Source organism: Chiloscyllium plagiosum, unplaced genomic scaffold, assembly GCF_037043375.1.
Source record: "Chiloscyllium plagiosum isolate Xiang-an unplaced genomic scaffold, Cpla_swu_hap1 HiC_scaffold_1, whole genome shotgun sequence".
In the NCBI taxonomy this organism is placed as follows: domain Eukaryota; kingdom Metazoa; phylum Chordata; class Chondrichthyes; order Orectolobiformes; family Hemiscylliidae; genus Chiloscyllium; species Chiloscyllium plagiosum.
In genome coordinates this window covers 95,239,876-95,257,441 of record NW_028270139.1, presented here as the reverse complement: position 1 = coordinate 95,257,441, position 17,566 = coordinate 95,239,876, and the positions used below count along the sequence as shown (strand labels likewise).

Below are 17,566 nucleotides of genomic sequence, written 5' to 3'. Positions count from 1 at the left end.
GCAATGAACAGTATAAAGGAGTCCAAGGAATTTAAAAGGCTCAGAGAACAACCTGATAGTGTCAGATATATTGAATTCTCAACTTGCCTGTTGCCGGACTGATTACAGGACCTGGGGAGCTAGCAGGAGAGTCTGTGAAGAAGTTCACTTTATTCACATATCATCCACAATTATCGACCAATTCCAGGTGCAGAAATAAAAGCTTTGCCCCAATACATTTATCATGATGAGGTGACATTTTATAATCACTAAAAGTACATAGTTTGCTTGCAAATTAGACAGAATTGACTGTAGTTAATTATCTGTTGTTTCTAAGCAGTTGCATTGGAAAGTGTTGTACTGTAGCTCTGATATAAATTGTTTAAAAGTTATTATACAGAAAATAAAAATATGATCTTAATGACTAAAAATGTTTTCTTTTCCATTCCATATACCACTTAAACTCAGCACCTGAAACTGGTACTCATGCTATGACTAGCTTTATACAGTATGACCTACTGACTAAAGATAATTAAATCAGAAATGCAATGTTCAGGTTAGAGACAGCAGACGCAGAGCTGGAACTTTTAGGTAGGTTGTTAGTCCCAGATCTCCGCTGTCTTCCTGCCTGTTTCCAAGTTTAGCTCTGGATGGGAAGGCTGACCTTGGGTCTACCCAACCCATTGCTTTTTGAGTCCTTAAGCAGACAGCTAATGATTTTTATTCATTCATGGGATGTGAGTGATACCGGCTAGACCAGCATTTTTTACGTAAGAACATATTAAGATAAGAGCTAGGAATAGGAGTAGGCCATCTGGCCCTTCGAGCCCACTCCGCCATTCAATATGATCATGGCTGATCTTTTCATGGCCTTAGCTCCACTTATCTGCCCTCTCACTATAACCTTTAAGTCCAAAATTGTTCAAAAATATTTATCTTAGCTTTAAAAACACTTACTGAGGAAGCCTCAACTACTTCACTGAGCAGGGCTTTCCACTGGTTCACAACCCTCTGGGTGAAGACGTTCCTTCTCAATTCAGTCCTAAATCTGCTCCCTCTAATTTTGAGGCTATGCCGCCTTGTCCTAGTTTCACCCACCAGTGGAAACATCCTCTTTACTTCATTCTTATCTATTCCCTTCATAATATTTTATGTTTCTATAAGAATCCCCTCCCCCCCCAACCATCTTTCTAAATCCCAATGAATATTACCCCTAACCAGTCTACTCAGTCTCTCCTCGTAAGCCAACCCTCTCGACTCCGGAATCAACCTAGTGAACCTCCTCTGAGCCCCCTCTACTGCCACTACATCCTTTCTCAAGTAAGGAGACCAAACCTACACGCAGTACTCCAGGTGCAGCCTCACCAACACCCTATACAGCTACAACATAACCTCCTCACTTTTAAATTCAAACCTTTTAGCAATGAAGGACAAATTCCATTTGTCTTTTTAATTACCTGTTGCACCTGCAGACCAACTTTCTGTGATTTATATATAAGGACACCCAGGTCCCTTTGCATAGCAGCAGGCTGTATTTTCTTTAACCATTCAAATAGTAGTCATTTTTACTGTTATTCCTACCAAAATGAATGACTTCATATTTATTAATATTGTACTCCATCTACCAGATCTTTGCCCACTCACTTAAAGTGTCTATGTTCCTTTGCAAAGTTTCACAGTCCCCTGCACACTTTACCCACTCACTTAAATTATCTCTGTCCTCTGCACACTTTGACCTAACACTCATTTTAGTGTCATCCACAAACTTCAAATCATCTATGCAAATTAGGAATAATTGTTGTCTCAACACTGATCCCTGAGGCACACCATTAGTCACAGAAATACCAACCAGAAAAGCACTCATTTATTCATACTCTTTGCCACATTTTAGTTAACTGCCATGCTAATACATTACCCAGAACACCTTGCATCTTTACCTTATGCAGCACTCTTTTGTGTGGCATTTTGCCAAATGCCTTTTGGATATTAGCTTAGATTTGATTATCTACAGTGTGGAAACAGGCCCTTCAGCCCAACAAGTCCACACCGACCCTACGAAGAGCAACCCACCCAGACCCATTTCCCTATATTTACCCTTGCACCTAACACTACAGGCAATTTAGCATGGCCAATTCACCTAACCTGCACATCTTTGTGACTGTGGGAGGAAACTGGAGTACCCGGATGAAATCCACGCAAAAACAGGGAGAATGCGTAAACTCCACACGGGTCAGTTGCCTGAGGCAGGAATTGAACCTGGGTCCCTGGCAATGTAAGGTAGCAGTGCTAACCACTGAGCCACCGTGCCGCCCTAGATACACCACACCTACTGGGTCCCCGTTGTCTACCGTGCTCGTAATGCCTTCATAGAAATCTAGTAGATTAATTACACATTTGAACAGCATGGTCCCTGATGAGTACCGCATGTACTCTGTGGCGAGCCAAGTTGAAGAGCCTACTGTTTGATCTAGTGCGTAAGTAAATCCTCTCTGTTATGGTGCAAAAGACATGCTTCAGGACCACAGCAAAAAATAGCCCAAAGAGTGTGGGAGGGGCCTTGTTTGACATCACTGCAGATATCGAAGGGCTCAGAAGAGCTGCCATTGAACTGCACAGCCCCCTTCATGTTACTGTGGAAGGATCCTATCATGCTCAGCAGTTTTGGCGGGCAGCCGATCTTCAGGAGTATCTTGAAAAGGCTGTTTCTGCTGACCAGGTCAAACGCCTTGGTGAGTTCGATAAAAGCGACATACAGGATCATTTTCTGTTCTCTGCACTTCTGCAGGTGGCGAAGGGAGAAGATCATGTCTACTGATAACCTTTTAGCTTGGAAGCTGCACTGTGACTCTGGGTACACACGTTCTGCCAGTTTCTGTAGGCAAGTCAAGATAACCCCGAGCAAAGGCTTTGCCGACAGTGTTGAGGAGAGAGATGCCTCTGTAATTGTTGCAGTTGCTTCTCTCACCCATGTTCTTGTAGAGGACAATGATCTTGGCATCCCTCATGGCCTGCAGGACAGCTCCGTCTTACCAGCAGAGGACTCCATGCAATGGGAGCAGGAAGCTAGTCTTGCAGCACTTGATCAGATCAGAAGGAATCTCATCATACCCAGGGCCTTGCCTGAGGCCGGGCTGTCAATGGCCCTGCTGAGCTCAAACTGATGGCTCTGCACCTAGCTTGTCCATGGTCGGCAAGCACGTGATAGTATCAAATGCTGAAGCAGACACGGTATACTATCTGGAGTTGAGATCAGAGTAGTGTTCAACCCCCTCTCCATCTACTGGCTTTTGTCTGTATTACTTTCCCAGTAAAGGATTTTTTAATATACATATATTTATTTTAAAAATTTTATTCTTTTAAAAAAAGAAAACAAAAAGTTATAAAAATACAAAAATACAGATAAGTAGAAATAATACCACATTATTATATTTCAGTAATGTTAACAATAAATTACCTACCACTCTTAGGGATACAATTGTCTCATATTTACTTAACCCAAATTAAAATAAACCCAAATTAAATGAAATAGTATTAAATTAAATTACAATCCAATAAAAGTAAATTACCTGACATTACACTGCGTTACACTGCTCTACTGCACTCGCCGCACCTCCACCAAAGCTCCAGTCCACGGGAGCAATAGTTATTAAACCCATATTTACTAGGCTGCCTCCCCCTCCCAGACCATCATATACAGCCCTCACAGCTGCATAAAGGCCCTAATCAGTACCACCGATAGGTCCATGTTTATGTAATTTAGAAATGGCCGCCATGTCTTATAAGATTGCTTTGTTCCATGGTGCACCATACTTGTCAGATAATCCTGGGGGACGAGCTCCATCACAAGTCTGTGCCACCCTGCAAGATCTGGGGGGTTTTCTGATATCCAGTTAATTAGAATGTTCTTCCTCACACAGAGTGCAAGAATGTTAAATAACCTCATCCTGTGTTCACCCAGAGACGGCAGATTCATTAGTCTCAAAAGAAGGGATACCAGGTCCACCTTAACTTCAATACCCAGGATCTTCTCCAGTTCACTCACTATGGCACACCAGTACCCATGAATCTTGTAGCAGGACCAAAAGCAATGTGTGAGGGTGCCTATGCTGATTATATATTTGGGACATTTCAGAGAAGATCATTTCCTAAACTTTGCTAACTTCTCTGGTGCCTAGTGGGCCCTGTGAAGGATCTTCAATTGCATAGCTTGTGCTTTATTGCATATTTAAATTTTCTTTATACTCTCCCATATATCCTCCTATGTTTCCGATGAGATTTCTTGCCCTAACTCCTGATTCCAGATCCCATGGAGTCTCTGCATTAGTAGAGAATTTGAGGGGGGCTGTCATGCTCTGAGCTGGTCCTAGTGCCTCTTGATGCCTTTGTACATTCCCCACATGTTCCCCCTTATAGCGGCCATCTGAATTTCCTCACTTAGCTGTGTCCCGTGCTCGTTAGCGCAACGTCTGGCAGTTTGCTGAACCTTGTTCCTGGAAGCCCTGAGAATCTGCAGGTTCTTCCTGCTAGCTGACTGCTTATACTCAGCTAGGGCGGCACACTTGGCTTCAACGACAGGGGTCATCTCGGTTGCCTTAGTCTCAAACCAGTCGTGTGTCTTGCAGGTGATGCTGCAGTTGCAACATACACCCAGCAGGAACTCCAGTTCCTGATAACCGTCTCTCTCATGCTTGCAAGGATTTCAGGCTGACTAGCAGTCTAAAGAAGACAAGCATGCTGGGACAGGACACAGAGGCACCGCCGGTCATGACCATCGACGACCACAGTGGCACAGTGGTTAGCACTGCTGCCTCACAGCGCCAGAGACTCGGGTTCAATTACCGCCTCAGGTGACTCTCTATGTGAAGTTTGCACATTCTCCCTGTGTCTGCGTGGGTTTCCTTCAGGTGCTCCGGTTTCCTCCCACAATCCAAAAATGTGCAGGTTAGGTGAATTGACCACGCTAAATTGCCCGTAGTGTTAGGGGAAGGGGTAAATGTAGGGGAATGGTTCTGGGTGGGTGGCGGGTCGGTGTGGACTTGTTGGGCCAAAGGGCCTGTTTCCACGCAGTAAGTAATTTACAAACTCAATGTCATCCATCAGTTTATGTACTTTGGCTCTACTATTACTGACAATCTCTCCTTGGACACACAGATTGACAAGAGGATCAGGAAAGCAGCCTCAACTCTTACTCGCCTCATGACTCGAGTATGGACAAATCCCAAGCTGACAGCACAGACAAAAGTGTCAGTCTACAACGCCTGCGTCATAAGCACAGTGCTGTACGGCAGTGTACCATGGACTACATATGACAGATTAGAGAGAAGACTGAATACCTTCCACTTGAGGAGTATCTGCCATTTCTTGGGCATATCCTGGCAACACAGAGTGTCCAATGTAGCAGTCCGATCTTGCATTGACCTTCCCAGCATGTACACTCTGTTCAGGCAGTGGAAACTGTGCTGGCTAGGCCATGTCCACCGCATGGAGCATGGCTGCATCCCAAAGGATATCCTCTATGGAGAGTTCCATCCGGGAAGAGACCCACAGGGTGTCCCCAGCTGCGCTACGAGGACGTCTGCATGAGGGACATGAAGGTGCTTGATGTTGTTACAGAGTCCTGGGAAAGGCTTGCAGCTGACCACATGAGATGGAGAAGCACCCTGAACCAACAATGCAAAACAGGGGAAAAGAAGCTGATGAGCGCTACAGCAGACAAGTGGACTTAAATGAAGGAGTACAGCAGTTCTAGCAGATCAACGAACACATGTAGATGTGACCTCTGCGACCGGGACAGTCACTCCAACATTGGTCTCTTCAGTTACAAGCGACGTTGCTTTAGGGAAGCAGAGAGCCAGAACGACGAGGATGCAACCCATGGTCAGCCATGACTGAAAGGGGCCACACATCACATTCACAGTTAAGCATGACCTGCCTTTCATGAACCCATGCTTCTTCTTCCCAATGGGGCAATTTATATCTACATGTCTTACTATTTCTTCCTTGATAGTAGATACAAGCATTTTCCCCACTACAGAAGTTCAGCTAATTGGCCTATAATTCCCCATTTTTTGTCTACAGCCTTTATGAAAAAGTGTCCAGCAGACAAAGAATCAGCTACGTGTGATGTAGGATTGACCAAAAATCCCCCTATTCTGAAATAACGTATTGGACCAAAGTCCTGAATCTTTTAAATTAGTATTTAAAAGTAAAAGGACAGCTGGGCTTTGCTTCAGGAAAATACACAGACACAGAGATAGCTGCCAAAAATTATTGTTCAGCCTGAAAATCAAATCACACCTCAACTCTAAAAACACAATCAACCAGGCCTAACTCTGCCCCAAGCCAGACTGAATTGGGCCTCAGCAAATACCAGACATTCAACTTTGATCAATATTCATGCGCAGGGATACCAGACATTCCACTGAACCAAAATGCATTCACACCTATTCTAAAATATCAGGAAGCCAATTGAACGCAAAAGGGAACACCAGTAACACACTCGCGCAAAGATAACAGGCCCGCAATTCGTAAAATTGCAGGCCGTGATCTCACCTGAGAGAGCTATCCTCACAGCCACCACCAAGAGAGGGATGGAAAAGGTGCTTCTCCTCGAGAACTACCTGCACAGACATCTCCAGAAGAGGGATCCCGACGGATTACATTTTTACAACTCATTTCAAGATGCATTAATACAATCGGTATTGCTCCAGGGGTTTTGCGGAGAACATGCCTTTGTAATCCCACATTGCTTTCACCATGAATCCATATAACATTGTCATAGTAGGTAGTGCTTATGGAACTCACAGTATTAACACCTTTAGACTCCTATACAACATAGGTAAGCGACTAGGATTTGTTTGTTGCATTAACCTCAAACACTAACGGCTGAATCTTCACACATTGTGGCTAAGTGACATTTTGGAGAGTTTATGGAGGGTTTCCTTCCATGAGCCCTGGTGGCACGTGTCACTCAAATCTTCTCATTAACTATGGAGCCAGAATCCACAAAGTTACTTGCAATCTTGTTCACATCAGAACAGGGACATTCTGCTGTTCACATCTCAGGTGTCATATTTAAACCCCTCAGGTGCCACCATTTCAAATGTTTCAAAGTAGGACTTGCCCTTAATGTGTGGCTATTCAATTTTAAAGGACAGAGAGTAAACTTGGCAGTCCATTTCATAGACAACCACTGTGTGAAACTTGAGAAACACTTAAAGTTCTGAGAAGTTAATATCATAGCTTCACTCCACTGTTGGCAAATTGAAGTTTGGCTTCTCACGCATTAAAGTTCCACCACCTGCCATGCTTCCCATTTTCAGGGACAGCATAAGATTGCACCCAGAAGAACAGACATTAGATGCAAAGATTCGCTATGCCTAAGTATTGCATCAGGGAAAGCCAATTACCTCACTAAATATAATTTAGTGCTGAAATGTCCAAGCACTCCAGCCCCTTCTGTTTCAGTCAGAGCCTTTTCCTGGGTGGCTAAAGTGCAGACTGCGCAATAACTTGTGTGAGGCTGTTCTCAGGTCATCATAATACATTATCACCAAGTGGTTGGGAATTGGCCTCTGTCCCTCTACCCCATTCACACCAAGCTTGGAACTGGTGGGAGAGCTGATTTAAAGTTGCACGAGATGCTCAGCCCAGGCTTCACAGACACTTGAGATCTAGATAGGGCCACATAACATGAGGAGAAAAATTAGATGGTCATCAGTGATGAGGACTTATACTGAAAATCAGAATGATGAACTATTAACCAACTATTCACATCCTACTGGGAATGAAGGGCTTGAGACATAAAAATAGATCCAGGAAGACTGGCACTTTTTTTTCACTGGAGCATAGAAGGTTAAGGACGTGACTTACAGAAGTTCATAAATCATGAGGGGCACAGATAGGGTGAATGACAATGGTTTTTTTCTTAGGGAGGGGTAGTTAAAAACTCAGGGCCATAATTTTTAAGATGAGAGGAGAAAGATTTAAAAAGGACATGAGGGGCAACCTTTTTATGCAGAGAGTGGTTTGCGTGTGGAATGAATGGCCGGAGAAAGTGTTGGTTGTGGGTACATTTAAAATGTTCAAAAGACATTTGGATAAGTTAATGAATAGGAAAGGTTTGGAGGCATATAGGCGAAGCACAGACAGGTGGGACTTGTTTAGTTTGAGGACACGATTGGCACGGATTAGTTGAACTGAAGGGTCTGTTTCCATGCTGTATGACTCTATAACTGTAGGACTTGGTATTACTATCTATTTATTTTCTATTTTCTTGTTCATTTTTGACTCATCAATTGCTTCCAAACACCTTCATTGCTCAAACTATGAGTCTTAATCTTCACCACTTCAAACCTGGCTGCACCTCTGTCCTGCCTGCGGTTATGCACATTTTAAATCCTGTCAATGGAAGGCTGCTCCTGCAAGACTAAAGAGTGATGGGATTAAGTTGACAGGTTAGCTGACTTCTCTGAGTAACATGGTGCTGTTGTGAACAATCCTCCTGGGCAATGTAGTCTTGTACACAGTTACGGTATTTTTCAGAGGACTCATAGACAGTGATTGCCATTCCACCAGGCCCTCAATCTGCAGCCTCATTGATCAGTTGGATGCTGTGGTCAACTATCCTGGAGAAGATGCTGGTGAGCTGTCACCTTGAACTGCTGCAGTCCTTGGTGTGTGAGGGCATCCAAGGTGCTGTGAGAAAAAGAGATCCAGAATTTTGTCCCTCCTGTATTTGTCAAAATGTGATAATACAATTTAGGAGGCTCCTGACCATTCCATGAGCAGCCAGTAGATAGGAGGTTATGAACATGAATGGCTTTAAGTTTTCACAACAGGTTTGAAATAATTATAAATCTATAGCAAGTGGCCATGGGATTTTAAAAAAGATATTCTGAAGTGAATAATGATTGAACAATTTATTTACTTAATTTCTCTTCTTAATTAATTTTAATATTACATACAGACAATTTAAATATCAGAAGGTTAAGGCAGTTCTTGGAACAGATTCACTGAACAAAAAGGAAACAGCACAAATTATTACATGAAGCAGAAATTTCCTCATGTTTGCTTTGACAAACAAACCACAGAAAATGACATCATGCTGCTCCAAGTAAGTGGTTTTAAGTTAAGGATTTCCATAATTCCTCTCGTTGTATGATGATACAAATAGAATAAGTGGCTTCTATTTAAAATCGGTTGTCAAACTACAGGATCATTTACAATCTTCATTCCATTCACAATATACCATGTACATTGTCTCCTCCTTAAGTGCAAAACATTTCATTGTATAATGTTCCCAGTTACATGAGAGTCAAAGCCTCCATTTCTTTCCTTTAATTGAAACATACTGATTTCTTACAATACGATGTCTCCATTCAAATTTAAATATCACACAACACCAGGTTATAGTCCAACAGGTTTAATTGGAAGCACACTAGCTTTCGGAGCGACGTTCTTTCATCAGGTGATAGTGGAGGGCTCAATCGTAATACAGAATTTATAGCAAAAATTTGCAGCGTGAAGTAACTGAAATTATACTTCGAAAAGTTGATTGTCTGTTAAGCCTTTCATCTATTAGAATACAGTGATAGTTTCACTTCTTTCATGTGTAAATCACAAAACCTTTTTTTTAAAGTTGCATTCTCGGGTTAGCTGTTAACAATGGTGATAGCTAGACAATATGTTGAAGGTGTTAGCCCCCTGTGTTCTCTGTCTATGACCTGATGTTTAGCTTGATTCTAATCTAAAAAGTGAGATAACAGAGTTTTACATAAATTCATGCAGTTTTTGAGCTCAGAGTTCTACATGAATGTATGCAGTTTTTGAGCAAAGTGCAATGTAACTCTGCAAGTACAAATTCATCCCACAAAATATATGCATGCATGTGGGTCTTTGTCTGTCTGTGTGTGTGTGTCTGTCTGGGGTGGGGGTTGTGAGTATGAGAAAGTGTGTGTATGTGTGTGTGTGTAGTGAGTGCAGAGTGTCTTAAGTCTGTGAGGGGGTGCATGTATGAATGTGGGAGTGTGTGTGTCTATAAGGGTGTGTGTGGGTGTCTGTGTGCGCGTATGTGTGTACCTGTGTCCGTGTGTATGTGAGAGTGTGTGTGTGTGTGTGTGTAGTGCAATGATGGTGGTCACCTGTAATGTGACATGAACCCTATGTCCCGGTTGAGGCCCTCCCTATGGGTACCGAACTTAGCTATCAGCCTCTGCTTGGCCACTTTCCTCTGCTGCCTGTCCCGAAGTCCACCTTGGAGGATGGTCACCCGAAGGTCCGAGGCTGAATGTCCTGGACCACTGAAGTGTTCCCCAACTGGGAGGGAACCCTCCTTTCTGTTGATTGTTGTTGACAATCTGACACGTCTTGCAGCGTCCACCGTGACAGGGTTGTATGGAGTTGTCCTGAGAGCCGGGCAGTTTGCTACGAACAATGATCTGTTTGAGGTTTGGCGGTTATTTAAAGGCAAGTAGTGGAGGTGTGGGGAAGGTCTTGGTGAGGTGCTCATCCTCATTGGTAATGTGCAGTGCCCATTCATCCATTGTCATAGCCTTTGCTCGGTTTCCCCAATGTACCATGCCTCCGGGCATCCTTGTCTGCAATGTATAAGATAGACAACGTTAGCTGAGTCACATGAGTACCTGCCATGTACAAGGTGGGAGGTGTTCCCACGCGTAATTGTGGTATCTATGTCCACAATCTGACACGTCTTGCAGCGTCCACCATGACAGGGTTGTATGGAGTTGTCCTGAGAGCCGGACAGTTTGCTACGAACAATGATCTGTTTGAGGTTTGGCGGTTGTTTAAAGGCAAGTAGTGGAGGTGTGGGGCAGGTCTTGGTGAGGTGCTCATCCTTATTGATAATGTGTTGCAGGTCACGAAGAACATGGCGTAATTTTTCAGCCCCTGGGAAGTACTGAACAACGAAGGGTACCCTGTCAGTTGCAGCCCGTGTCTGTCTCCTGAGGAGGTCATTATGGTTACTTGCTGTGGCACTTCGGAACTGGCGGTCGATGAGTTGAGCATTGTACCCCGTTCTTGTGAGGGCATCCTTGAGTACTTCCAGGTGTCCATCACGTTCCTCCTCATCTGAGCAAATCCGGTGTATGCGTAGGGCTTGTCCATAGGGAATGGCTGTTTTAATATGTTTTGGGTGAAAGCTGGAGAAGTGTAGCATTATGAGGTTGTCTGTGGGTTTGCGGTAGAGTGTGGTGCTGAAGTATCTGTCCTTGATGGAGACGCATGTGTCCAAGAATGATACAGACAGTCGAGAGTAGTCCATGGTGGGATGAATCTTGTTGATGTCACTGTGTAGTTTTATCAGTGACTCCTCGCCATGGGTCCAGAGGAAGAAAATGTCATCATTGTACTGGTGTACAATGTTGGTTGAAGATCCTGCATAGAGAAGAAATCTTGTTCGAACCTGTGCATAAAAATGTTGGCATATTGGGGTGCAAGTTTGGTCCCCATGGCTGTTCTGTGTGTCTGGATGAAGAATTGGTTGTCAAAGGTGAAGACGATCCATTCAAATTGTTTCTTAATGCATTTTGGCAAACTTAGATCAATTCCTACATTTGTTTTATTTAAGTTTTATCCCTTCATGGGGAAGCATTTATCACAATAAAGCTAATTAAATTTATCAAAGTTTCATGTTCATATTTGTAAAGAGTTAGGACTTAAAGTTGACTCTGAATCAGACGTACAGAAAAATATTACATACAGATGGTTAAAATTTACAAATTAAATGAATTGTTGCATCTTACAAATTTCATCAGAATTTCATTCTGGCCTAGTCACTCAAAATTTGTCTGTTTTTTTTGTTATCATTGGTCTAATTAAGAAAGGCTGCACTATTTAAGAATATAGACCAAAAGAAAACAGGTGCAGGGAGTAGAATTTGAAAAGGAAAAAAGGAGGCTGTATATTATCTTAGGTTGCCCAGTCTTCCCCATAATCGTCATATACAACCATGAAGGCATTAGGGCAGCAATGCAATGTCATTGCACTACTATCCAAAACTTTTGGAACTTGAGCTTGTTAAGGACACAAATATTTGGAAATTTTTATTGCTTGCTGTATTGGGTAACTGCAACTTCTCCACAATAACACTCAACACTGGAGACCCCCAACGATACATTCTCAGCCCCTATTGTATCTCTGTACACCCATGACTATTTTGCAAAATTCCAAACACCATCTGCATGTTCACTGACGACACCACCGTAACCTGACAGATATTGAACAATGACGTGTCAAAATACAGAAGGGAGATAGAGCGTGTGGTGATGTGGTGCAATGAGAACAACTCTTCTCTCAACATCAGCAAAACTAAAGAACTGATCATTGACTTCAGAAAGAAAGGTGCAGAACATGTCCCCATCTTCATCAACAGAACTGAGGTTGAGAGGGTGGAGAACGTCAAGCTCCTTGGAGTGACAATAACTGACAACCTGTCCTGGACTTCCCACATAGGTGTGATAGTCAGGAAGTCACAACAAAGCCTCTTCTTCCTCAGGTGGCTCAGGATATTTGGCTTGTCCATAAGGACCCTCACTAACTTCTACAGATGTACTAGTGAGAGCATACTGTCCAAGTGCATAATGGCCTGGTATGGCAACTGCTCTGCCCAGGACCGTAAGGAACTAGAGAAGTTGTGTGCACAGCCCAGACCATCACAGAATCCAACCTTCTATCCATGGACTCCACTTATAGGGCCCACTACCACAGAAAGGATGCCAACATCATCAAAGGTTCCTCCCACCCAGTAATGATCTCCTACAAGCTCACCCATTCAGCAGAAGATACAGAAGCCTGAACATAGGCACTAGAAATTTCAGGAACAGCTTCTTCTTGGCCATTATTAGACTGATGAATGGACTCAAGATTAGAGTGGTGCTGGAAAAGCACAGCAGGTCAGGCAGCATCCGAGGAGCAGGAAAATCGACATTTCAGAAAGCGCTCTTCATCAGGAATTCCTGAAAAAGAGCTCCTGCCTGAAATGTCAATTTTCCTGCTCCTTGGATGCTGACTGACCTGTTGTACTTTTCCAGCACCACTCTAATCTTGACTCTGATGTCCAGCATCTGCAGTGCCCAATTCCGCCTGATGAATGGACTCTCGAGCCTGAAATAATGCTGCCCTTGCTAATCATGTTCTTACCATGTCTCTGTATGCGTCTGCCTAACTCTTTTTGATCTGAACATCCTTGCTTACCATCATCTGCTTGTACTGCTCTTTAAAAAAAATGCATTTCACTGTACCTCAGTACACATGACAATGAATCAATCAATCAGCTTTCTTGGCTGTCAGCAATGAGAAAGTGGGGAAGTGTTTGTTTTTAGCAGCTTTGATGATGAAATAGCGCAAGGGGGAAGAAAAGGCCTGCCTTTAGGATGGTGCTGAATGTGTCAGAAAGCTCTGCTAGTGGAAGGAAACATCTTTTTTTCATGAAACCAACTTCTGAACTTCTATGAGGCTTCAGTAAAAATTAAAGAGACATTTAGTGAACAGGCGTCCTTGGAATTTTTACCCGTGACTAACTTCTTGTTTTCAGCCTTGGCCCTTTGCCCAGTGATGCCTGTACCTACAGTCCCAATTAACCACAGAGTCCCCACTGCACCTCCAATCGATATCCTTTCTGTCCATTTAGTTGGATGACTGTAAAAGTGGAGGTAGAAGGAAGTGCTCTGTTCTATCTCCCTCACCCTACTGAAAATCATAAAATCCAGGTAGTGCTGAAAAATGTCAGAAGGTCAGGCAACATCTGTGGAGAGAACAGAATTAGTGGATATATCAGATTCACAACTTTTTAAAGCATATTTGTTTCTGCCTCCTTCCCATTGCTCTGTCTAGTTTTAATGTCACTTCACCATAGTTCTAGTTCTAGTGAAGCATCATTAACTTATCAATTGTCTCCGTAGTTGTTACCTGGCCTGTGAATATATCCACAATTTACTTCATGTCATATAGAATATTGTGCTTGATTAATAAAAACTTTCAGAGAATTTGAAAGAAGATATAACAATTCCCTCTACTATTACAGCTACAGTCTGAGGCAGAACTTAACAAGTATGTAAATCTCCTTCCTCTGCCCAAACATTACTTGGATGTGAAAGATGGAACTGTCTGCTCAGTTGCCGGTTGGGGATGGACAAGCATAAAGTCAAATAAGGGCTCTGACCATCTTAAAGAAGTAAATGTAACAACCATAAACAGATCAAAGTGCAACAGTCGACAGTATTACAACGGCAAACCTTTAATAACCAAGAACATGCTCTGTGCTGGTGACAAACGAGGTGGAAAAGATGCATGCAGAGTAAGTTGAATTGTTCAAAAAATGGTTGCAATGTCTGAACAGAACAGTTAGAATTGATTATTTTAGTTAGTGAAGTACGTTTGTTGCCTATAATCAATGCATCTTGTGCAATTCAGAAAGTTATTTAATCTATTTAGTTGTTATATGGATTGCAACTTCTGAGGAGCATGCTTATACTCATGCAGTGTCCGAAATGGGCTCAGTTGAAGCTCACCAGGACCTGTCACTTAGAACCTTTGGGCTAATTGCCCAGAAGATACAAGGCTTCTAATGTTAATTTGTTTAGAGCTGCTGCTAGCCAGTATAGATCCTACTCACAATGTACCTGAAAACAACAAGCGTGTTGAGACAATCCCACTCCTTTATCATCCCAGCTCTTCTCCTTCCCAGCTCCTCCAGCTCACTGATATTGGAAGCAAAATTTGAAAAAGAGGGGAGGCGTCACAATAAATTGTTACTTCTAACATTGACACAACAAAGAAACCCAGATGGAAATGAAATGCATGTGCTCAGCCTTGTGAAAGAAGCCCTGAGAATAGCAAGGCAAGATGAGGGGTTGCTAGATGAATTTGAGGTCTTGATGGGATGCAATCATCATAGAGTTTCAGGCTACAGAGGTTTGGGTCACTCAACCCAAAGCATTAACTTTGATTTCTCTCCTTGGATGTTACCAGTCCTGCTAAACTTAACCAGCAATTTCTGTTTAGGTCCAAGGGATGTATGGGGTGGGTGTGCTGGACAAACCTGATACAGAATATTTATACTGACATACCTAACCTCAATAGGTTCTACTTTTTGTTTAGGTTCTGCTCTGAGTTTATGAAGCACAGTAAAAGTTTCTAATGGTATTTACTTGACCTGTTGTTGTTTAACCTCATCCACATTTTGGTTGAGACTGAGGTCAATACATGTTTTTCTACTTAGAGAGGAAAATTCATGACAGTGAAATCCACATAAACTTTCCAATATTTAGTGATCCCCTTGATTGGACAGTTGTAGCGAACTTATAAAGTTAAGTACTATGCCCCTGGACCATCAACCATTGTCATCCAAAGGCTGTGTTTTGTCTACCAATACTCACTATTTAATAATATTGTGTAACAGATCCCCATGGCTAGTTTAAGATATTATTGTGTGCATGCCAAAATGAGTGGTCTGCATCACACATTGTCCCTTGGATATTTTTGGCTTTATCTTCCTTGGATATTGCTACACCTCATTTTTGCTCATGGTTTGGTGGTTCTTTAGCTTTTATGTTTCCTGCGGCTATGCCCTGCTTCAGTGAAGTTTCTGAAGTTGACCTATTTCTTTACAAGAAAGTATTCACCCCAGTGAGGCTTCTTTGATCCACAGGATTGGCAACAATTTTCAGTGCTTGGTATCTGTCCTACCAATTGCATTGGCTTATTTGCTGTATTTTTTGCAAATTTGTCCCTTGAGGCATGAATAGATTCTGTTGATCTTGTATGCCAAGTCTTATCTTCTTAGGACTGAACTCTTATGCTTCCAGGCTTCTATTTTCATGACCTGAACAGCTTTCTCTAAAATAAGGTCGTCTTTAAACTGTAATAAATCTGACAATATTCTGATTACTTGTAAGTTCAAACTTGAGCTCACAATATTAATCTCTTCCCACTAGCATGTAGAGGTTATAAATGAAATCATCCATGGATTAAACTGAATATTTTCTTTCCAATGTCCAAAACCTTGCATTTTATTTGGTCCATCTTTGAAATTGATTTTTTCTAACAATACTGAAGTCGTCCGTTTGAATGTAAATATGTATTTTATCTTCTATACAACATTCACTCAACAGTAATGATGGTTCCCCTGTATTTTTCTGCTGTGATGGAGATGTTCACATGTTTTCTCGGGTTTTCTGAAAAACATTGCTTCCATTTCTGTACATCTTCTGTCAGGATTGAATTGTTTTTAGTGTCAATCTCTTGGATATTCACATATCTTGAGTATCACATAAGTTTGTGAGCTATGCAGTCATTAGTAATCAGCGTTATCTGTTTGCGTTGAAGTCTTCTCAATCACAAGCATAATTTCTTTTAGTTCTTGCTTTCTTTTATGAGAGGATAAAATTCTTTTTTTTTCTTAGCTGACACCATTTAGACTCTTACCACTGTTGGCTAAGTTATGCAGAGCCCACCATTATCACCCTTGAGCTCCTTGAAACCTGACATATTATATCACAGACGAGGATAGCCATCTAGCTCATCTAGCTGGACAATTTTTACTAAATAAACACTATAATCCATAGATTCTTAAACATCTTGTTGATTCTCTTCATAATCTCCAAGAAATAAGTTATAACTGCTTAATAACTCTTACACATAAAAGCATTGAACAGGATTAGCAAAATACAAGTGTTCAGGTCTTTCACTTTCAGAATAACAGATTATTTTTGGTATTTCAGGAGGACTCAGGTGGACCAATGATATGTAAAAATGAGTTCCGAGGAATTGTGTCTTTTGGGAAAAAATGCGGACTTGCCAAAAAGCCTGGTATTTATACAAGGCTCACAAAGGAGTATATTGAATGGATTCAGGAAAAAACAGCCTGATCCTTACAAAATGTTTATGAAGAGTTTTATGCATTATTTCTATCTTCTGTAAGTCGATGTGGCCTGTGTAGCAAAATGAATTGGCAATTACTTTCCATTTATTGAGATTATTTTAAAGTAATGTGCTGTAAGTAAATTCAAAATAGGAGCCTGTACATAATTATCCCTTGCTAAATGTTCAGGGAAGTTATGAAATAGAACTTATAGTTTGCACATGCGTATGGCAGAAAAATTGAGAAATATCACACACGTGTTGTTGAATTTTTAACTATATGCTTTGTTTAAATAGCAAAGTAAAATTTACCCTGTTCAGCATAAATATTCAACTCTTTTTTGTTTCAATAAATAAACAGTCATATTCTGCGTTCTATGGATTTGAAGAATCATCTTAACTGAGTTAGTTGTAAACTCATATCTAATATGAGGTCAAATCCTGCTCCAAGACCTGAGACAATAAATTAATGCAGTGCTAAAGGAGTTCAGTGCTGTTGGAATATCATCTTTACAAACATATGTAATTGATAAACAGAATAAGACGAGCTGGTGTATCAAGTCTGCTCCTGATGACTGAAATATCATGGCCAAACACTGCCTGATCCTCTGCTCTGCCAGTAAGAGACCAGTAAGGTAAAAGAAAAACTCAGAAACATTATTTATCTTTGTTGAGGGAGTCACATCACAAAATAGAATTGAAGAAT

The 17,566-nt window shown here is 41.8% G+C and overlaps 1 protein-coding gene across 1 annotated transcript; it reads left to right on the top strand.

Moving 5' to 3' along the window:
• Positions 1–4,710: 4,710 nt before the first annotated feature.
• LOC122554934 (granzyme A-like) lies at positions 4,711–17,089 on the top strand. Its single transcript, XM_043700372.2, is given in 6 exon segments — positions 4,711–4,773; positions 5,131–5,258; positions 8,948–9,024; positions 9,027–9,094; positions 14,024–14,296; positions 16,722–17,089. Coding segments are annotated over 6 exon segments (756 nt in total). The 3' UTR covers positions 16,869–17,089.
• The last annotated feature ends 477 nt before the right edge of the window (positions 17,090–17,566 follow it).